The sequence below is a fragment of the Nelusetta ayraudi genome, unplaced genomic scaffold (assembly GCF_046127955.1).
Source record: "Nelusetta ayraudi isolate G7.1 ecotype Tasmania unplaced genomic scaffold, CSIRO-AGI_Nayr_v1 ptg000057l, whole genome shotgun sequence".
NCBI classification, from domain to species: Eukaryota; Metazoa; Chordata; class Actinopteri; order Tetraodontiformes; family Monacanthidae; genus Nelusetta; species Nelusetta ayraudi.
The window spans coordinates 3,523,339-3,545,950 of record NW_027466107.1 but is presented as its reverse complement, the minus strand read 5'-3'; the positions used below and the strand labels follow the sequence as shown (position 1 = coordinate 3,545,950).

The following is a 22,612-nucleotide window of genomic DNA, read 5'->3' as shown; positions in this document are numbered from 1 at the left end:
GAGAGAGAGAGAGAAAGAGGAAAAAAAAAACAGAACAAAAAGAGCAATCTTCTCCACCGCCTCCGACGTCTTGGCAGTACTAAAAACACCTCTGCGCAGTCAGTCAGTCAGTTCATTATCAGAGCATTTACCGTGGATACTGGGATGTCTTTTACTCAGTTCATCGTCGCACCCCTGGTGCACACCGCAAGTGTGACAAAAGGCAACTGTGCCGACAGGGCTCCTCCCCTTCCTGTTGGAAGATCCCAGCCGACGGCATCCAGAGTCGCCGTGCAGTCCCCACGCTGCAGTGCCTTCTCAGTCCACAGGGGGGGACGAGGGGGGGGGGGGGGGTGCGAAAGCGAGCGGGTCCGTGGCCGTCCACCTCTGGGAGCGATTGGTCGCGTCTACGCACAGTCTGTTTCCCTCTGTGCTGCGTTCATGGCCAAACATCTCTTTACAGTAGCTTTTTATGTCGTCGGGTTTTTTCTCTCCTCTCTGTTGTTTTTCAGTTTTTTGCAGTTGCGTTTCACTTGCTCCTCCCCTCAGAACAGGTTTTCCTCAAAGATAGCCATTAAGTCACTTTGGAAATTCATGTCAATAGTTGCGGTCATCTGCGGAAAAGGGGGGGGGGGGGAGAGAGGGAGAGAGGCAACAGCTGAGCATCCAAATGACATAACATTTACATACAACTGAAACTGTGCATTTTTACAATTGTATAATTTAGAGCAGGGGTGGGCAAACTTTCACACTGGTGGGGCAACAATGGAAATGTGACAAAGGGGTTGGAGCAGGAGCAGATGAAAGGAGTGTTTTGGTGGTTTTCTATCATAGGATGTGTAGAAAATAAAAGCATTACAACAAAATCAGTACCTTCGAACCCCCATGGTATTTAGGTCTTTATTGAAAAACACAGACAATGTGATGAAATACAGCCATTTTATGACTTACTTACTATCAATATAATTTCTTTAAGTTTTGCGGGCCGGATTAAAAAGCTTAATGGGCCGCATATGGCCCCCCGGCCGTAGTTTGCCCACGCCTGATTTCGACAGTTCATGTAAAGTGCATTTTAATCTGTCCTCCCAACTCACCGCTTCCCGTCTCCTCCGCTCCTGCTCCCTGCGGCGCGCCAGCTCCCTCTGTTGGTCGAGTGGGTTCTGTGCGGTGGGCTGTGGCGATGAGGAGGGCTGGGGAGGCGGCTGAATGGTGGGTGGCTGAGGCTCTGCTTGCTGCTGCTGCTGCTGCTGCTGCTGTTGTTGCTGTTGTTGCTGCTGCTGCTGCTGCTGCTGCTGTTGTTGTTGCTGTTGTTGTTGCTGCTGCTGCTGCTGCTGCTGCTGCTGCTGCTGCGGTGGCGGTGGCGGTTGCTGTTGCGGAGGAGGTTGAATAAGCTGCTGCTGCTGCTGCTGCTGCTGCTCCATGCGCCTGCGTGGCTCCTCGTGCACCCTCCTGGTCGGCTCCAGCACGTCCTCGTCATCTCGTCCTCTGGAAAAACATTTTGAGGAAAAAAGTTTGAAATCGAGTGAAAGTTTGTTGCTTTTATTTAATCTTGTTAATACACTGAGGCGAGCCTCATCTACAGTGCAGACGAGAGTACAAAGCAAAACAAATATTAAAGTTTATGATCAATTCAATTCCAAGACTCTCTCGACTTGGGAACAACGTTGAGTGAGGATGTGAAAATTTGGCCATGGATTACCAGAATTTGACAAGAGCATCCATTTAGTTTTTTGTGTGATATATGAAATATGAAACATGTGCATATATATATGCACATGGTGCAGTTTTTTTTTTTTTTACTGTTTACGTGTTTAAGCTGAGCCCGTTCTGGATATTGATGTGTATATGCTGTCTGCTGATATGCCATTAATTTCTCTGGTTTGAGTGGTGGCTCTGCTGCTTTCCAATACACGGAGGCTGTTGTAGTCCCACAACGTGGCCGCTAGAGGGAGTGAGACTTCATCTCAGTCTATTCTGCCTCTGCTTGATCACCAGGCAGCTCACAAACACACAAGCAGGTCCAGCGAAGGACACTGTTCCCTATTATTTACATGGGACATTGCGATGATTTCTTTTGAAAGGATAGTCTAGACGTATTGTCAGGAAAACACTGGACTGTTACCGTAGTTTGTCCTGCTCTCGGCGCAGACGGTCTTTCTCCGCCTGCTCGGCCTGGGCCTTCAGGGCTTTCTCCCGCTCCTCCTTCTCCCGCGCGGCACGTCGGAACTGCTCAAAACTGTCGCTGGACGACTTCACCGCCGACAAGGGCGTGGACGTGGACTTCTGCGCCAGGCTGGCCCACGAGCCCATGTTCTTTAGTTTCACGTCCTGGTGCGACGCCAGTGAGAAGCAACAGTTGTGATCATTTGTAATATGAAAATGACTTGGACTGAATCCAATAGGTTACTTTCAAACGGGAATGTGGCACGGTGAGATGATTCCTACACACCTGGACTTTCTTGGGTGCAGTGGGCGTCTTGGGCTCCTGCTTGAACCTCTCTTTATCCTGCAAAGAAGGAGGCGGCCCACTGGGCTCGGAGGAGCGGATGACGGGCCTCGAGCCGTCCATCGTCTTCACATCTGCCCGACACAACCACAGTCTTTAACACCTGGAACCGGTTTGTAGTGTTAGGTGAAACAATGATGAGGCAGGACCGGACGCTCACTCTGCTGGCTGTGTCCTGGCTGAGACGGCTTCATGTCGGGGTGCTTCTGATGGTCCGGCCTCATGGCTGGGTTGAACGGCTCTCCTCTCATGATTGGAGACGGCGGCAGTTTCTCCTCCTTCAACGCGCCTTGGCTCCCCGGAGCCCTTTGCTGCGTGGCAAGAAGATGGGACTGCAGGTCAGACACAACATCAGAACGGCGCTAACCGAGCGCCGCTCACGCACCACAGACACTTTTGGTGTTAATTGGGGGTGAAATTGTACAAAAAAAACAAAACAAAAAAAAAGTTCACTCACCTTTTTGGACTGCATGTTGTGAGGCGGAGACGGGTGAGAGATGGGCGGGTACTGGGGAAGCTGCGGGGAATGCGTCATGAGAGGGGAGGGGTTGTCCCTCATGTGACCTGTGCACAGCGGAGAGGAGGAGTCAGCCAACCAGCGTCACGTGAAGCGGATCAATTTGATTTTTTTGCCCGTTTTGTCAACGTTGCCGTCGTCCATCCTGTCGGACTCACCGGTGTTATAGGGCTCCGTCTTGGTCGGCCGCGGGGATGGCTGCTGCTGCTGCTGCTGCTGCTGCTGCTGCTGCTGCTGCTGGATGATTTGCTGCGTCTTGTTGGGAGGCATGGAGATCTTGTGTTGCGATGGGTGAGGCGGACCAGCGAGTCCAGGACCCTGCTGTTGAAAGCTGAGTTGCTGTTGTTGCGGCGGCGGCTGCAGCTGCTGCTGCTGTGGCGGCTGCGGCTGCTGCTGACTGTGCTGTTGCATATGGCGAGCCTGATGTAGCGGCATCTGTTGAGGTGGGGCCTGATGTGACGGAGGAGGCGGAGCCTGCGATTGGATGGGGAGTTGCGGGGGAGCGAGCGCTGTCTGTGAGGAGAGTTGGGACTGTCCCTGAACTGACTGCAGGAGAGAGGTCTGTGCCGGCGGTGGCGGCTGCTGCTGCTGCTGCTGCTGATGGGCCTGAGCCTGCAGCGACTGCAGGGACGGCGGCGGCGGCGGCTGGCGGCTCTGTTGGAACTGCTGCAAGTACAGCTGCACTTGGTTGAGGGGCGTGGTGGAGCCGGGCTCCTCGTCGTCCTCCAGCAGCAGCTGCGGAGGCTGCGAGGACAGCAGGCCCTGCGGCGTGAGCGTGGGAGGGGACAGGGGTCGCTGATGGAGGGGCTGAGCCGTGTGAAGGATCTGAGGGGGGAGCTGGTGCTGCTGCGGTGGCGGAGGTGCAGGGGGTGGCGCCACTGCCACGGCCTGGAGCTGGAGCTGCGGCTGCTGCTGCGGCAGCAGGGTGGGCTGTGGCTGAGGAGGTGCTGCCTGCTGCTGCTGCTGCTGCTGCTGCTGCTGCTGCTGCTGCGGGGGCTTTGGATGAAGAGGTGCTGCCTTGTGGCTGGGTCGCGACGGCTGCTGCGGCATGGAGATGTGCAAAGCTGAGGAAGGAAAATAGAGTTGATCAAATATATGTCGACCAAATGTTTTTTTTTTTCACCCAGAGCGATATTTAGGTTTTTCCCAATTCTAGGGTTCAGAAAAGCTTGAAAAAGCTCTGGACTTGAATGGTTGTCTGCGCTGCAGTTGTGGGTGCGTTGCCTCACCTGGAGATGCCAGCATGGGGTGCTGGTTGAGAAAGGGGTGGGTCTCGGGGGACACTGGCCCTGCGGGGTGCGTGTTGAGGTGCGGGGGTGCTGGGGAGGAAGCGTTGCCCGGGTGGTGGCTCAGGTGCATGAGGGGCTGGCCGAAGCTGGGCAGAGAGTCGAAGCTGGTCTCCAGCAGCTGCGAGGACTCCAGAGCGGCGACAGGCGGAACGTTGAAGCCTGCAGGAGACGGTTGGTGGTGGTGGTGGTGGTGCTGCTGCTGTTGCTGCTGCAGCTGATGCTGCTGCTGCTGCAGCAGCTGCAGCTGCTGTTGCAGTTGTTGCTGCTGCTGCTGCTTCAGTTGACTGTTGGAAAGGACCGCAGGTTGAGGATGGAGTCCCGTTTGGGGAAGAAGACTCTGGTTGTGCAGTTGCATCTTCTTCCCCTCCTTCAAGGACTGGCCTTTCTTCTTCTGCTGCTTTATTATTCCTGAGGTCAGAAGGTCGAAGAGGTAAGAGGCAACCCCGCGCTCCTCAACAATTGCTCGACGCGCGCCGAATTTGCAAGTAGGTCACCTGTGCCCTCCGATTCGCTGTCCGTGCTCGTCCCGCTGCTCTCGGATGAGGTTCCGGGCTTTTTGGACGTCGCCATCGATTCTAAGGGCTTGTCCACTGCGAAAAGGAGCCAGAATTATCCATTTGAAGCGCCAGACCAAACACGCTATTGACTCGAAGGGCGGCCGTCCCGCTCGACTCACCCGATCCCCGCTTCTTCTTGCGGAGGCAGGAGGAGACGTATCTCTCCAGCTCGCGCAGGGTGGAAGGCTTCAGGGTCTCAAAGTCGATCTCGATCTCGTCGGGGTTGGAGTTCTTCAGCGACGGCTCTCTGGACTGGATGATGTGCACCACGCGGCCCAGCTTGTCTCCGGGGAGCTTGTTGATGTCCAGGCTGAGCTGCCGCTTCTCCTCGTACGTCATGGGCTTACACTTCTCCCCGGGAGCCGCCGACCCACCGGCCCCCAGGTCTTCTTCCAGGCTGGCCACCGGCTGCAAGCTGGAGGGATGGTTGCTCTTCATCACTTCCTTTTTACTACAAGAAACAACAACAACGGGGAGATAAAACTTGACTATGATTTGTGCAAATGCTTTGACCAACCGCCTTGTACGTTTTAGACGACGCCATCACAAACCTGGGCTTCTTCTTGGAGGGGAACTCTTTGTTGTTGTTACTGGTCTTGGTTTTTTTCGAATGCTGCAAAACGAGCGGAGCGTCCTGGATTTCCTCCACCAGGCCCGGCAAGCCTCCTTTTTTCTTATGCTTCTCCTTTTTCTTTTCCTTCTTCTCCTTCTCTTTTCTCTTTGGTTTGCTGGCTTGTGGTTGGGACAGGGCAGCGAGCTGCTCGTGGACAGCCTTCAACTGTACCAGGAGAGTGAGGCCAATTATTCACAACAGGGCAACGACACCAAACAAACAACAACAACAAAGCTTCTTTTCCAGCTGGTCTGACTGCCGTGCGAGTCACGAACCTGCTCTTGGAGCTCAGCCAATCGCTGGGCTCGCTCCTCTTCAGAGTCGTCAGTGGAGGACTCGGATTCGGAGGAGGAGTCACTGGAGCTGTCTGAGGAGGAGGCAACGGGGGCTAAAGGAAGCTGGGGCTTGACCGGCGCGGGATGAAGCGTCGGAGCTGGGGCAGAAACCAGCGGCTTGCTCTCGGGTTCATCTGGCATCTTGGCAAAGCGCATCTCAAAGACATCCTGCAGGATCCAAAAGGAAAAGGTCAGGGAGTGCAGACAGAGCCATTATTGCAGGGAAAACCCACAGTTTTGATTGGCTTCTTGGGCAGGAAGGGATTTTAAGTACTGTCAAAAGTTTGGACGAACCTTCTCATGCAACTTTCTACACTGCAGATACACTGAAGACATCAAATATATGAGCAAGATACATGTAATTACGCAGCAAAGAAAAACATGTTATATAGCTAAAGACACTTTTTATTAAATGTGGCTATTTTGAAGAATTTCAATGTAAAACGTGAGTTATTTTAAACTTTTATATTTTCCTACATAATTCCATGTGTGTTCATACGTAGTTTTGATGCCTTCAGTGAGAAACTGCAATGTCAATAGTCATGAGAATGAAAGAAAAGGCATTAAATTCCAAACTTTTGACTGGTAGTGTAAATATATTTGTAGAGAAGATGTGCATTTATTTTGCAGGAATCAATAATTCATTCACTCGACATAATAGAAAGTGGGCTAGCGTTTTTATTTTTGTAGAACAAATTTGAGTGCTGAGGGAGAAGTTTGGGTCGTGACTTCTTGATCAGGAAAAAAACGTGGGTTCTGACGCTCCACCAGTTGAGAACCAGAGCTCTAATCTGCTATGGAGAAAAACTTATTTTCCTTCAACAACAATACGCACCTGCAGTTTGCGGGCCATCGACACCACCTCGTGGTCCGGGGGATTGTACTTGTAGCAATTGGAAAACATTAACCGAACGTCCGCAGCAAACTCTTGTGATTCCCGGTATTGCCTGTTCTCCAGCTTGACCTGCGGAGAACATGGAGGGATTATCCACCTTTCCTTCCGTTAAAACCCTCACATTCTGGCACCGTCGCTGCAACTCACCTTGATCGTGCTGAGGTCCATCGGGTGTTTGATGATGTCGTGATAATCATGGAGTCCCAGCGCGTCCACGTCGACGGGTTTGTAGAACGGCCAGGCGTATGCGGCGTGCTTCTTGGACAGCATCTCCCGAACCAGACTGGCACAGTATCCCATCTGATCCTGCGGTTTGGGGCTAAGCCCTCCACTTGGCCCACCAATCCCCAGGCCAATGCCCATGCCCATGCCCATGCCTATGCCTATGTGATGCTGGGAGTCAGGCGTGTCTTTCTTGATGAGTTTTGACGGCCGGGTGCTCTCTCGCCTCGGTAGTGTCTTTCCCGATTTGGACTCTGCTGGTGAAGACTCACTCAGTTGGTCGTTTGCGGTGGGCGTTGTAGTGTCTGCTTTCCTCTTCTGACTTTTCTTTTGCTGGATTGAGGTGGGGAGAAGGAAAATGCATGAGGGGGACATTTTTTAGAATGAGCTTCTGATTCTAATACACGTGTCCAAACTTTGTCAGAATCTTACTTTGGTCATAGTTATGGGGTTCTGCAGCATGGACACAGTGCCCTGGAGAGACACTGGGGGAAGGGAAGTCTGAGTAGCAGGAGGCACAGAAGTCATGATGGGAACTTGAGGAACAAGGTCCGGCTGGACCAGAGAGTAGGGGCCCCCGAGCTGTGGCGCATGGCTCGATATCGTGGGGGGTACGTGGGACGGCAGTGCCTGCATCAATGGCTGGGGAGGTAGTGAAGGTGGGCCCTGCACTGGTCCTCGTGTCTGAGGTGCTGCTGTGAGGTTGGAGAGACCGCGCGTCTGAGGAGTCGTCGACAAGGGGTCGATTATGGCCCCCGGTTTCAAACTCAGACCTTGATGAGGGAATGAGACGCATTCAAAATCCAACAAAAACAAAACTCAAAGAGCAATAAACATCGACGAGAGAAATACATCAGAGACAAATCACATACCCGCATCTCTTCGGCCCCGACCGCGTCCTTTTCCTGTCATGACAACTATTTCAATTTCTTCCTGGGGCATCTCGGAGACCTTCTGCAGGAATGCTTTCTCCAGAGCCTTGGCCATTAACACTATGTCGTCTGCAGGCTGAAGGGGGAGACAAGGTGTTTTATTTTTTTTTTACTGAAGGTGGAGGCCAACAAGAGTGGCCTGCACTGTTGAAACCGTTTAGTTACCTTGTTGTAGATGTAGCAGTTGGTAAACATCGTGTTGAAATCCTGGATACATTCTTGGGCATTCCAGTAGTAACTGTTTTCAAGCCTTTTCTTTATTGTTCCCATGTCCATAGGATTTTTGATTATTGAATAGTAGTCCTGGAAAACAAATGAAATAAAAACATCTGTTAAGGTAAGAAATGTACTGTAAACAGTTCTCTGCTTATGCTCATATTGTCTGATTCTTCCAGTACTGTAAGAAAAAGCAGGTCCCCATTGGAATCTTTTTTTTTTAATTTAGCAGAGCTTGACATTGTTGTTAGTGAAGGGTGTGGGTTCACCACTATTTGTTGCACAGTGACACTGTATCTGCTATGGGATGGGCGTTACAGTTCTGACTGGCAGTCGAGGAGCAGATTGCTCTTCGTAAACACGAGAGCTGCAGCTTGTGATTATTTTTGTCGTCTACTCGTCCATTACGTTTTCGATGAGTTGATTAGTCACAATTATCTTCTTTATTTTCAAGCACCTATTCTGGACTTCTGCTTAAATCCTCACACCTGTGTGTTACCGTTGCACTCTGACTGCATGCGTGTTTTTTTTTTAAATTGAAATAATGACACATAAAACATTTATCTGTAACGCTGTTATATTCCTAAACAACAAGCACTGCACTGCAGGTACAGATGAGCACGTAGCTTCAGAGCTTTGTTTTCTACGTAACCGATTGCATCGACTAATGGTCGTAGCTGTAGGAACCACTCACAGGCAGGTTGAGTTTGAGCGCGTCCACTGGTGCATGGAAGGGCCAGGCAAACTGGTGCTTCCAGAGGGACTTCAACACCATCTTGAGCAAGTATTGCAGCTGATTGGTCTGGCGCTTGGGCCTGTCGGGATTGATGTATGTCGGTGGAGGGGGGTTGAGCGAGTGCTGAACCTGCCCCTGGCTGCTGCTGCTGCTGCTGCTGCTGCTGCTGCCCGACATCTGTGCTGCATCCAGGCCGTCCCCCATTTTCACAGGGTTGGGCATGGGCTCGGGCCCCTGTGTGGGAGCTGGAGCTGATGCAGGGGCAGGGGCGTTGGCAGGACACCAGTTCAGTCTTGGCCCCGGGACAGACTCCACTGACAGAGTACCATTAATCCCATTGCATTCGTCGCTAGACTCTCTGAAATAAGGAAAGAAAAGAAAAAACAGCTTGAAGTCATTTGAGTTTCCAGGAACAAGGCGTACAACTTTTGTTTTTATTAAGATGTGAGTTATCACTCTGGTCAAAATGCCTCTCATGTAGTTTATGGAGGCACAGAACGCACTTAACACCCCGAGTAACGTAAGACAGATCCAGGGCCGTCAGCAAGGGTGGCTCATGAGCTCTTTCATCAAACATGTTAAACAAATCTGAAGTGTACTCTGCACTGCAGCACCTGAGCTTCCAATCGCTGCACAGACGTAAACAACAGCCTGTGTTTGCCTGAGTGAAATCTTGCCGTGATTGATTCTAAAGTTGAAATTATCTTACACTTATGTCCGACATCAAAAATGATCTCACTCTTGCAAATAACTAACAGCCTGAGAGTCTTTGTCAGCATATTAAAGCACAGAGACAAACAATCAAAAACAGAAAATAGTAAACATCCTTTGGGATCAAATTGGAGCAAGGACCAATAGAGAAGAATAGTCAATCCGTTGCAGGTCTCCTTTACGCAGCAAAGGGCCAGATGTGCAGAGAGAAATGTGGCATCATCTGGCAGCACCGAGGGGCTTTGTTCAACGATGCAGCGCTTTGTGCACTACTATGGTTCCTTCCTGAGAAGACAGTAACGTCACGGCCAAGACAAACACAAAGGCTACGATGACAACAAAAAGAAAATTTAGAAACACTTACATTCAGAAAGTCTGGAGAAAATAATATTCTGCCAGAAAAAAGTGGGGCGTAGGGGCAAGCAAGTCCAAACCTCCGAAAGGGGAAAAAAAAATCCCAGTCTTGTACACTAAAACACGCTCCCACAATCGGTTGTTTCACAAAGACAAAACACAGACTGACTGTATAGATCTGTGACTAATCTCATTCTTAATGAGTCACTTTCTGAGAAGAGGGAAGCAGTTTGTTCACCACATGATAGCTGCTTTGGTCTCCCTGAGGCACTCGTACGCAGCAAAGAGTCCAACATTGAATGACAAGACCTGAAGTAAGAAGCACTGGACCGACACACTTGGTACTTTTGTGGCTACAAACAAAAGGAAGAGATAAATAACACCGTGCCAAGAAGCCATGAGACTCTAAACCCCCAAGGTTTCTCATAATAGTTGCCAACTTTTGCAATATCCACTTTTTCTCATGAAGGAAAAAGGGAAATAAGGAATCAGACGTTTTTTTTACAGAAGTGACCCTAAACTCTTACAAGTGGTGGGTGAGAGGCTATGCAATGTTACTGAATACTGATACTCGAGACTTTTTGTAAGTTTCATTATTTATTTTTGTTCTGTTTTTTTCACAGACCAATTGCCATTTGCTGGACGGGACTCCAGCCAACTAGGCTGGGCAGCAAATATCAGGGCCATCAGGTCACATGGTCAAGTTGCTGACCTGGAACAAGGCGTAGACGAAGTCATGATTAGATCACCTGACAGGTGGCGAGCTATTTCGTGATAGTGCACACACAATAGCACATTAGCGCTTTGAGACGCCTTTGGTTGTGATTGGTGCGCACATGGTAATATTTTCTTTAAACATTTTTAGCGTGTGCTTCAGTGACGTTGCGTGGACACATTAGTCCAATAAAAAAAAGGCACAACGTGCTCAGTTTGGCAAAGGCCGTTGACCTGTTGACCTTCCTTGCAGAAGTTAATGGCCTTCAGCTGTCCCTGCTAATTCACTTTCTGAAAAAAAACCCAAACATATTTAACCCAGTATGCAAAAACCTGAGCTTTTGCATTTTATTAAATCAATGAGTAGTCGCTTCTCACCAGTATGGAAATCAATTTCCAGACCAGGTGTTTATATTGTAGTTCTGTCATCTTAGCTCACGTAGTTGCCCATTAAGTCTTGACGCTCGCGTTTGTCGCTTCATTGTCGATCCGCTCCAGTTTCCAGTGATCCAGTAAAAAAGGTTAAAAAAAATCCGACCAGGACGTGAAATCAACTGATTTATTTTCTTGATTTGTTTTTAGACAAGAAGGTGGAGAAAACAAAACGAGGAACAAAAACAAGGTCAAAAGAATTTTTAGGCTCCGCACTCCTAGTCTGGCTTGACCCATACCAGCTTCCCTCCTCATCCAAACAAACATTTCTCAATTTTTTTCCCCACCCAGAATGCAACACCCTTAAATAACCAAGGATCACCTTTCAAAATAAAAGCCTTCCTCTTAAAATGATCATTTCAATTGAAATAAACCAAATCATAAGATTGTCCTTTATAAATGTAAATCATTAATATGCTAATTTAAATAAAATGTACATGAGCCAAATTAATAGAGAGACCTGATTAAAAGCAACCTCATCAGAGACAAGACAATCACCAAAGTGTCCTCAGTAGGTCATTGACATTAGTGACAAGCAAACTCACTGGGAGACTCATTACATTGCTACATTCAGTGGCAAGAAGCAGGGGAAGAGTTAGATGCAGTAAGTGAGGATTCAGTGAACTAACGTTAAAACTGTGAGGATCTCCAGAATCGCACGAATGAGAACCTAACGTGTTGACGCTGAACAACGAGTAAGGTAGTTTGTTCCTATTAAGTCCACTCAGGTACACGTCCTCCCATAGTGACAAAACAGCAGCCGAAAGGAAATGTGGTCTCACTGAGGCAATAAGCAACAAATGGAAGTATTTCGCTTCTATAAACAACAGCACAGGAAACTCTATGTGAAAAAGACGGTTGGCTTGTTTACCAGTGAGCTAAACACCAAACTTGACAAAGCAAACATGCTTTGACAGTGCTCTATCAAAACTGAAAACAAAAGTTTGGAAATGTCGTTGGCTCAGAAGCTATCCCACAAAGCAGACACACACAAGAACTGTCTGCTAGATTTTTCTAACCTCTTTTCGCCACAGCACTCGCTCTAACTTGCACTGTTCTATGTATCATTTGTTGTGAGTGGCACTGCAAAGTCAACTGCACTCTGGTGTTAAAAGGGATGTTGATGGTGCGTTTCCACTCCTTTCTGTACCAATTTGAGATGTGTGTATGCCAGGCAAACTTCCCAAATGGCTTCAAACACACGGATTAAAATCCCCTGCATTTGACAGCTAGGTTCCTTTCAAGAACCAGCAATTTCATTGACAATTGAAGTTCTACTTCTACCCAAGTGGCTTTTGTGTATACACTCAACTTGTGTCTGGATTCCTTGCACTCCAGGAACAAATATCTTCCAAAACAGTACGACACAAATTATGAGGAATGATGAGAAGAAATAAATGGAGAGGTAGACGCCTACAATAACAATAGATCCTAATAGTGAACCAGAAGTACTGGCCACTCTGGCTTTCTTCCTAATGCTACGTAATCAAACTGACGTTTCTGTTTTGGCACAACTCAAACTTACTTCCCTTTTTCATGCTTGTCATGTAGTCCATTTTTTTGAATGTGTAGACAACGCCGATGGCTTAAATAATTCCCTTTTCAGTCCCCTGCACTACAAGCACAGAGACGAATAGCTTAGCTATTGCTATTGTAAACTACACATTGACGAGTGAGACTAATCAACGCAGCAGCAGCAGCAGCTCATGACATAGGTCAATCAAGGTATTCACTTCCTGTTGTGGCATGCCTTACACTGTTTTCAGCTCTGGAATAACAGTTGACCTTTAACCTGAACATACATCACTGCAGACTGCTGTGGAATGCTTTCTGGGGAGGATGTGGTCGGTGCTACTGTGATGGGGCGAGCATGTCCAAAACCAGGAAATCTGGTTCCACGTGATGCAGTAGTTCCTTTGACCTCAGAATACTACCGTTCCACATGTTAACAGTGGAATTACTCTGCCAAAACATACAGGGGTAGTTAACATTAAATGTAGATTAACTGTACCGTTTAAATGGCTTTAATGGGTCATGATTGTCACCTGGTAGGTGACTGAATTTTTTTTTTTATTTACTTCACCGAGTCTGTTCAGAAATGGCTGACTTAGCTGTTCTGATTATTTCAGCCTTGTGATGAATGTTTGAATAATATGAAAAATATGTTTGAATCCAATAATTGTGTACAAAGCTAAAGCTCATTTTTGCTTCCCAGCAAGTAGACAATATTTCATCTAACTGTGTGAAAGTGTGGATGAGACTGTTAAAAAAAAAGGTCAAAGTTACTAAAGTGTTGTAATGATGCATGTGGAAACAGCTTCATTATCAACGGCTTGTTAAAGCTACTGAATATTATTTGTACGGGCTGGTCAGCTTCAGGCTTCATCTGTAATATTCTTAAGCAAAGTAAATGGAGGGTAAAGGGAACATTTACCTCTCGAGCTTCGTCTTGACGGTCGTTTTAGTTCACGCATGGGCAAATTATGACCCGGGGGCCATAAGTGGCCCGTTAAACTTTTTAATCCAGCCTGCCTAACTGAAGAAATTATATAATGACGAATAAGTATTAACATAGTTAGGTTTCATCCAGTTTTTCAGTCATTTCAATAAAGAGCGAAATATGGTGGGCTTCAAAGACACATATTTTGGTGTAAATGCCTTGTTCATTTTCCATTAACATTAATTCATGTTTTCTACATATCCCATTATATATTTTTTTTTCCAATGATGTGGGTCACCAAAACACTCCATCCATCTGCCCTTGGTTCACCCCTGTTTTAGTTAGTCATTAAACTTGAAGTATTGTTAGTATTGGTGTACTGTGCTTTGCACTGTCACACATTCAGTACAGCAACCATCTTTTCATCAATAGATTTGAGGAGTTGAACATTTTTCTTGATTCGTGTCACGATTTGCCATTACAGTGTTGACGACGAATCGTGTAGCCACATCAGTTGAGAATTAAAATCACTAAACTAATGCAACAGCTAAATTCTGTTGAAGACAGACACCGAGCATAATGCAGGACTGTCTGTCACCCCTATGATCTAAGCACACTAATCACCCACATTTTCCCATTTCATGTTTGAGCTGGTAAGAGTGAAAGAGGTCGACAACTGCACAGAGAGATACGCTGAGATCTATGCAACCTTCAGTAAACTATAAATCATTTACACATGTAGGAACACGTCAATTTCAGGGAAACCAGAGATCTGCAGGTTTGACTTGAGGCTCTCACTTAGCGACGGAAGTTTTCGCTTAAAAGCAAGACCATACATTGTTAATGAGACCGAAGTGACAAGTTCCTTTCTTATTCACCGGTCAGTTCATTCTTTCAGGAAAAAAAACTACCCTCAACCGTTCCGACCACAGAAACGTTTGCATTCGACGGGCGCAGGCAGGCTAATACAATGTGAACTAAGAAGCATGCGCATGCACAGACAGTTCACTTAATTGTGTGAATTTTACGCAAATAGGTCCAACTTTTTTCTGTGAATGTTTTGAGTGTGTGTTGATGATTTGCAAGGGGTGTTTTAGGGACAAGGCGTCCAAAAATGAAGGTCCAATTCCATGCTGAGACTCAAGAATTCCGAGGGGACCATGAACCTTGGCAGAGCTGTCAATGTTTTTCATTTGTTCTCTCACACCGCCAATAGTTCCAGTGCACATAAACGATAGTGTTGCAAAACTCGAGCCGTAACTGCAATGTGAAACTGAAAGTTACTATGTAGGTACTATGGCTTTTGTAAAGACAATCTGCAGGAGGAACTGCAACACGTTTTTGTCTGAAAACTTCATTTCAGAGTGTGTGGACGTATTCTTGTCTTAATTGCATCTAGCCACACAGTAATGATTTCATCAATTAATAATGAGAGTGATTTAAATTTGTGTCTGATAGTAAACCCCCCAATCCCCACAAAAAATGTATACCTTAAACAGACCTCCCTGCTCCCGGGCCGACAGCTTTCCTTAAGTCATGTAAAGCAAGAGTCACCATTTTCAAACATCTATCACAAGACCGTAAACTAAAAGTTTCCCTAGTACTGATTACAAGCACTTGCTGCATGAGTCATTGCATGAGCACACAATCTGACTCAAATAGCCTAACCGTGAGTCAGGCATATTATAACAGGAAAAGGCAAGAACCCAGCCTGCTCTCTGAGGGTAAACGGCCAGCTGGCCAGGAGAAGCAAATCAAAGCCTACCAGGAATCAGGAGAGATTCCTACTATCGCCACACACACACACACACACACACACACACACACACACACACACACACACACACACACACACACACACACACACAGAGAGACAGACACTCACATAACCCCCTTCTTCCTCTGTAATCCCCCTTCCCCCACACACACCCCCTCACTCATCAGGAGGTAGGTTCATGGCTTCTGGCTAAAATCTGGTTAACAATGCTATACTCAACAAAACACAGAAGAAAACTAAATCTGATTTTTCTGCGAGAGGAGACCGAGTAGTGCAGACAACGTGATAGTTTTGAAGACTGTTGGCCAGGGTTGTCCTTAGGTTTAACTCTCTGTTGAAGCATTTTAAAGACTGAAGATTGTTTTTGTTAACATTTTGAAAGTCGTTTCGCAAGCATGCCATTAAAAACAGTTATAAGTACTCTACCTAGCCATATAAAGTTACCTTTTCACAGAGACTGAATGTGCGATTTTTTCCAGGAGGGCATCCAGTTTTTGAAAATCCAGCAAATCGTTTGACTTGGCATGCATCTTGTAATCCTTTTACGATCCCCTCTGAGCAGAAAGCGATAACCCCAAAAAGAGCACAAAAGATTCATATGAAAGTTTGCTCCTCTCTTTCATCCAACACACGTGAAAGATTCTCTCTTTGGGCTCAAGTATGTATCCAAGAATCCGAGAGAACTGTAAGTAATCCTTTGTGAGAAGTCCAATCGAAGTTGAAGGGTGATTGTACTCCCAAAAAAAGGCCCAGCCTGGAAAGAGAAGGTCCAGGCCGGGAGGAAAGGCTGGCCAAAGCGTACAGCCGGCAGGCCGCGTTAGCTGTGTGAACCGGTCCTCTCTCTGCCCCATCCCCCTCTCAGCAGTACAACGGCCCAGTTGCCACAGGCTCTCCGCCCCATTGTGTGTCCTCTCCAGGGCCTCCCCAACTTAAACGGACACAAGCCCCGAGCATGAGGTGTTCAAGGAGAAGGGGGGGAAAAGCAAAACAGGGCTCCGGTAAGATCCTGAAGGAGCACTTTATTCCTCTGGCTCGCTCCCTCTCAGGCGCAGGCACAGCGGCGTGTAGTTGCTCAACAGTAAAAATGGCTCTGCTGCTTCCTCATTCAAGAGTCTCAGCCCACACACCCCTCCCTCCCCTGCTCGCTCGCTCGCTCAGTCCTCTAGGCTTGCTCATTCCACCCCTCCCCTCTTTTCCCATCAATAGCTTGAGGTCCTTGCTCTCTCTCTCTCTCTCTCTCGCTCGCTCTCTCGCTCTCCGTTATACCTTTAACACCCTACCCCCTTCCTGTCCTTTCCTCTGTCCGTTTCATCATACCCTACCCCCAACACACCCACCTCCTTCACTCATCTTGCATACACCTTCCCCCAACAATTTAAGGTTTCACTTCATCTGTGCTTAACCCTTTCATCATAAAGCTCCTGCATTTAAAATGTGGCCAGTTTTGCATTATAAAGGACACTGCGTGTACTCCGGTTTCTGAGAAAAAAAAAAAGAAAGTAATTGAGAGGAAAGAAAAGTTTTGGTGAAACTTATCAAGGTAAATAAATTAACCTGGTTCTGTTTTGGGTCACATGAATCTTAAAAGAAAGCTTTTTGTAATTATTTTTTTTGAATGTAGTGATTGCGAAGAGCAACAGGGGTGTGATTGTAATTTTGAAAACAATAAAACACTAGTTGAACTGAATGATTTTAATGAATTTAATATAATGCCAGCACATCATTAACTGTAAACAAACTTAAAAAAAACAAACAAAAAACAAAACAAAACCTTAAAGGACAATGTGAATACAGACACATAAAAAAGGGGCCTAAAATATATATATTTATGATCATTGTATGAGACTTAACATTTATGTAACCATCAAGAAGAAATTCTATGACCAGATGGAGAGAGAGGTATAATCATAATTTTCAATAAAATAGTTATCCTGTCCACAGTTTTGGGGTTTAAATTGGAGTACATCAAACAAATCAAGTGTTGTATCTTTTTTCGCCACATCAATACATAAGGTCACCATTGACTTTTTTAAACCTCTCAATCTTTTACTTGTTGGCATTAAAATATACCGACGCCTCTGCTGTCTCCAAGACGCCCGATTTCAAAATCCCAAGAGATGGGGGGAGTGAGAATCCATATTGTTTAGTATATTGGTCAGGTGAGTGGTGACTACCATACACAAGACACGCTTAATAAGAATATAACTAGCCACAGCACACAGAAACTAGACATGCCTCAAAGACTCATTCCATGACCATGTGCCATATGCATCATTCCCAAAAACAATACAGCAGCTGCCAGAGTGACAAAGCTCCAACCTACTGCAGCAATTCAAGAAGGCCAGACCAATGGCCCTGTCACTGGAAGGGTGGGGGAGACAGTATTCAGACATGATCAAGGAGGGAGGGAGGAAGAATTTAAACAGGGGGGGGGGGTTGGGTCAGACAGAAGGCAGCAACACCAAGATCAGACTCAGGGAGAAAATCTGAGGGTTCCATCATTAATCATTTAGGGACCAAAGCACCCAGATCTAAAGAGAACTAAAGGGAAAGGGTGGGTTGGGGGCTTTTATATGTACATAATATATATATATGTATATATATATATATATATATATATACAATGAAATTGCCTGAAAAGTGGTACTGACATACTTTCTCCCCAACTTACAGGACAGAGCTTTAAAATAAAGTGTACTAAGTGTATAAGTTAATACACTTCTCAAAAAGCGCTGTTAGTGTTTATAGAACATTTCTATTTGAGATTTCAATAAAAACGTGTTCAGAAATTGTGCTGATTCAGTTCATATTTAGTATAAATGCCATTAAACATATAAATGATTGGTTGGTTGGTTCTGAACTATTCTATAAACGCAATGAAGCGGGCCAATATGCGATTTTAGATACAACCACACAAAGGACACAAAGGCGCAAAAGCAAAAAATAAAAATTACACCACTGTCTATAAGCCATTTGGTATGTAATTACACAGAGCAGAATATCAAATATAAAAAAACCCTACTCAAATCTACAATGATAGGCTGCTGCCATATTTGGCCCATGACCACAAACTCCTCTTTACTCAGAGGTCATTCACAACTAGACTAACGATAACGTTAATGTGGCAACTAAATCAAAGACGAGAGAACAAAAGAAGACAATTAAAGTGGGCAGAAAAGAACACAACAGAAAACAAAGAAAACAAAGGCAACAAAATGTGTGCTTCTACAGTAGGTCTGTACTCTGCTGCAGGTCAGATCAAGCCGTATATATATTTTAACACACTTTTGGTCCACTCAAATATGGAAATTGGTAAATGTTCCAGTAGTTTGTCAGCTTCTAAAGATCAACAACCATGCCTCCCCATGAGCGATCCAGACTTTCTTTGTTTTTTCAATTGCCGTGTTGATTAGTTGCAAATCCATGACCACTAATAGAATGTCTGGCTACGAAATTAGCGGTGTGTTTGTCGTGCACACTTGGTTTCTGGGTGCCCTTTGACCGAACTCAACCTCTTTATTTACGTACTTCCTGGGAGTAGATAGTGATAAGATATTTGTACGTAACCTGTGACACACAAAAACTTCATCAGGTGATTAGGAGCTGTTGCAAACGTGGAAAAGCTGCGGAAAAGACATCGGGCACCCGTAAACGCTCGGTTTCGGCTTTTTCACTGACTTATTTAAACCGCTGTGTACGGAACCGACGTGCTGGCCAATTTTTAAATGTAGACCTGAACGTTGTTACATGTCGGTCTCTGAAGGCAGTAGTAAAGCATTTTTTTAAAAAAAGGGGGGTTACTGTTTTGCATAAGGTATTGAGGCTTTAGCTTTTCACGGAAGACGGCATTGACTGCGTGCTAAGCAACGGGCCTGTGCATGAGTAATCTGTTTGGGTACAGTAAGTCGGCTGGATGCCACCGCTTTGTGTCTCCACTATCAAACAATATAAACACTACATGCCTAAAGATGTCATTACTCAATCAAGACCGGTAAAACATTGGGTGAACGTAAAAATAAATTGCACAAGTGCTGGCTTGCTGGCTGGAGAGCGAACCATCGTCGAGAAGCCAAGATCCTAACGTTAGGCCACAGGGCATAGATTATTGCCAGTGTTTCGTAATGGACGTCAGTTCAACGCGTAGCGAAACGGAAAGCGTAAAAGGATTGAGCTACGTTGTTCACAAAATCGTGGCAACGAGCTATTGTGGTGAGCATTGTGCTTAGGTGACCGCTCTACGTTATATCATCTCCTCTACTGGCTGCGTTCTCATCAAATAACCTCAGTCTGAGTGTGCGCCATCATCACCGTGACGGCGTCACCGTCTCCCACACAACATCGGACAGTCGACGAGCAAACTAGCAATAAGACGCTCAACACGGTGGTCTCAGCAGCGTTTGTTACGTTATTTTTAGCTCGCCCGTGGCCTCGAGTGGGTAAGACAGACACCGAGTGTCAGATACGTGGACAATATAGATGCGGTTATTGTGTCTTTTGATAGACAACTGCCAACTAGCTTCAGCTAGCCGAGCTAGTTAGCCGGAACAGGCCGCCGTGCAAGTGAACGGTCTCAGTAGGCGCCGGGCATCAGCGTTAACTCTCAAGTTTTGACAATATCGTGAAGGTAACTCATCCTGCCTACTGATTCCGCCAATGGTGACAGCATAGCTGGAGAATTAATGTCGGAAACGATGGCGTTTACCTGGGGTTTTCAGGTTGCTAGGGCGCGCGGGATCTTTCTCTCCGAGGATCCTGAACACCTCTCGTCGTCGATGACGTCACACGTAGGTCTTTCGTGGAGGACGTACAGCGTGTGTGTGTGAGATCGGCTGCTGGACTGTAACTTGAGCGGCATCTCAGGGAAATTAGAATTGTGCATCGTGTTCGATAACAAAATAACAAACCGGACTCCACCCTGAAGAGCAGACATATTCGCGTGTCAAACTTATGTGACTGTGCGTGGAAATGTACTATATCCTCAACCCAACATTTCCCCACGTTTGATCAAAACGCGTGTATAATTAATAATTATGATCAAAACGCGTGTGTAATTAATAATTATGATTGCTTACACGCGTGAAAACGAAATCTGGGACTCCAGCAGCCCATAGTCCCACAAATAGGGTCTTTCAACCAAGTTAAATACAAAAAAAATACAGCTTCAAACATAATTACACTAAAATTGTACTCGAAGGACAAACAAATTGTAGACTAATAAAAATCTCACTTGCCAATATAAAAAGCAAGTTTATTATTTTCTCAGAACACAACTCGCAAGTGTACTGGCTAAGTGGACAGCGAAAGAGTATTATTTGCACACTTACAGTACTATCGTTTTTTGAATAAAACACCTGTGTTGTGGCGCCTCACCGTGGACAATCACTGCTCACCATGTATTTATAGAACCAATGAGTCATTTGCCGTCCCGAAAATTTATATTTATATCAATTTATCTTCTTATAGCATAACTTTGTAGTCATGATATATTACTGCATTAATGTTAATTTTAAACAAAAATAACACCCTGCGACTTTTGCGCAGGCGTATCTTTTCTCCGAGGTGATTGGACCTTTTCGGAAACCCGGAAGTAGTCTGAAGGTCTTGAGTAATGGTGTGCGGCTAGCGGCAGATCGCTTTCTCTGTTGAAGGTCCTCATTCCACGTAAAGATGGGCGTCAAAATCGAAGTTTTTAGAGTGAGTAGAAACTATTTTTTGAAACAACATCTGCATTGTGACCCGAACTTGGGGTTGAGCCCTGTTTATATTGGCCAGAGGCCCATGGCTCTCTCGTCAGTGACTTCGAACTGTCAGTGATGTAACGCGAAACCGTAACGGTTTGATATGCCTTGTTTTGACTCTTCTAGATGATGTTGTATCTCTCCTTTCCCGTGGCTATGTTTTGGGTTTCAAACCAGGCAGAGTATTTTGAAGAGTATATAGTGAAGAGAAAGGTTAGTAATACTCCTGATATATTTGATCATAGTAGATCAGTGCACTTGGTGTAATATGTCATAATTAATAACAAAACGTTTCTTTCTTTGTGCCTTTTGTTTTGTTTGTTTTTTATTTTGTTTTTCATTAATTGTCATCCAGCGGGAGATCTTTCCCCCTGATGAGGGTTTGAAAGTAAGTGTGAAATATTTTGAGAATATGGCACCTTTTGATGAACTTTTAAATAAATATTATTTGCCCCACACAATATACGATAATAATCTCCTATATTGCCTTTCAGAGAAAAGAGTTGGAGGACTTCAAAGAGTATGTTCGCGTTCGAAAAGAGAAGCGGATGCTAAAGGACGTATCTATGGAAACTGGGAATTGAGGACTTGGTGTTGAAGATGTGGACAGAGGGCCTATATCTAAGCCCCATTGATGGATTTTTTTTTTTTTTTAATCTGTCCCTTATTGTTATATTTTTTTATGGATGGGGGGGGGAAATCACTGCACTTGAATTGAAACATTGTACAATTCTAGTAAACCCCAAAAGTCAACACATCCTGAAGGACTGCTGGATGTTATTCAAAAAATATAAAAGAATATATATTTATGAAATAAAATAAAGCGCTTTACAAAAGTATCACCCATACTTTTGTGGTTTAATGAAGCTGTAAATATGCCATTAATTGATTACACCTAAATTTATCTGTAGTGTGTTTAATTTCATCTTGTGCATTTATCAAACAATGCTACTTAAATGCTGTCTCTGATTGTTGTTTTTTGTGTGTCTGAATAATGATACTGCTACTGTAAACTGTTAGTCTGTGTATTTGGACAGATTATCTGTTTTTGTCTATGTTATGTAATTTCTATTGGAATTATTTTGTACGTGCTGATTGAATGCACTTCTGGCTTAAACCCTAGATACCTTCAAGCTGCACATCCTTTCCTGTGTTGCTCTGTATGTAACTATATGCAACTTCAAATGGGAATTATCAAAATGAAAATTACAACATGGTGCTCACTGCTATCATTGCCAAAGATAAACTATACTGGTCTGTGTTATGTTTGGCTTTCATAATGCTAGTTTGGGATGTGTCTACAAACTAATAACACTTAAATTAACTGCTGTGAGCTATCGTCGTTATGAAGTGATGACATCTCCCCTGAGCCCCTCCTTCAGGACTCATCAGATGATACCCCCAAATACTTGTGGTAATGACAAGTGGCCAGTTGGACAGCTAACAGTTTGTCTTTTGAGGTGCTGACCTGCGCAAGACAGTATGACTGACTAAATATTCCTGTTGCTCCTGTGAGAGTCAAGTGAATTATAATCAAAATTATGAAAGGAAAAAAACGGAAAACACCCTGATGTGATAGAAATAGTAAATAGGTAGGGCAAAATTGATAGAAACGTGTAAGTTTTCATCTACTTACATAAGAGGAAAGA

At 45.5% G+C, this 22,612-nt stretch overlaps 2 protein-coding genes and 1 long non-coding RNA gene across 5 annotated transcripts; 2 read left to right on the top strand and 1 right to left on the bottom strand.

The window, feature by feature from the left end:
• Positions 1-324: 324 nt before the first annotated feature.
• brd4 (bromodomain containing 4) lies at positions 325-20,069 on the bottom strand. 3 transcript variants are annotated; one of them, XM_076038485.1, is made up of 19 exons: positions 19,928-20,069; positions 8,756-9,155; positions 8,011-8,148; positions 7,786-7,921; positions 7,346-7,686; positions 6,839-7,246; positions 6,632-6,760; positions 5,737-5,964; positions 5,400-5,626; positions 4,968-5,299; positions 4,786-4,881; positions 4,232-4,699; positions 3,161-4,066; positions 2,943-3,049; positions 2,646-2,817; positions 2,429-2,559; positions 2,102-2,307; positions 1,074-1,464; positions 325-593 (listed from the first exon to the last, which is right to left on the bottom strand). In XM_076038485.1, the coding sequence occupies exons 2-19, from the start codon at positions 9,017-9,019 to the stop codon at positions 525-527; spliced, it is 4,749 nt and encodes a 1,582-aa protein (XP_075894600.1). In that variant the 5' UTR covers positions 9,020-9,155; positions 19,928-20,069; the 3' UTR covers positions 325-524. The 3 variants fall into 3 exon arrangements, with proteins under 3 accessions (XP_075894600.1, XP_075894598.1, XP_075894599.1); XM_076038483.1 differs by lacking the exon at positions 19,928-20,069 and adding an exon at positions 15,670-16,348; XM_076038484.1 differs by lacking the exon at positions 19,928-20,069 and adding an exon at positions 15,670-16,346 and having other exon boundaries at positions 2,646-2,796.
• LOC142896678 (uncharacterized) lies at positions 18,017-20,434 on the top strand. The gene is made up of 2 exons (XR_012928385.1): positions 18,017-19,849; positions 19,941-20,434. It is a non-coding gene; the product is annotated as an uncharacterized LOC142896678 (long non-coding RNA).
• A 79-nt stretch (positions 20,435-20,513) lies between these two features.
• On the top strand, positions 20,514-22,085 carry pet100 (PET100 cytochrome c oxidase chaperone). The gene is made up of 4 exons (XM_076038502.1): positions 20,514-20,919; positions 21,090-21,176; positions 21,319-21,351; positions 21,458-22,085. The coding sequence occupies exons 1-4, from the start codon at positions 20,893-20,895 to the stop codon at positions 21,545-21,547; spliced, it is 237 nt and encodes a 78-aa protein (XP_075894617.1). The 5' UTR covers positions 20,514-20,892; the 3' UTR covers positions 21,548-22,085.
• The last annotated feature ends 527 nt before the right edge of the window (positions 22,086-22,612 follow it).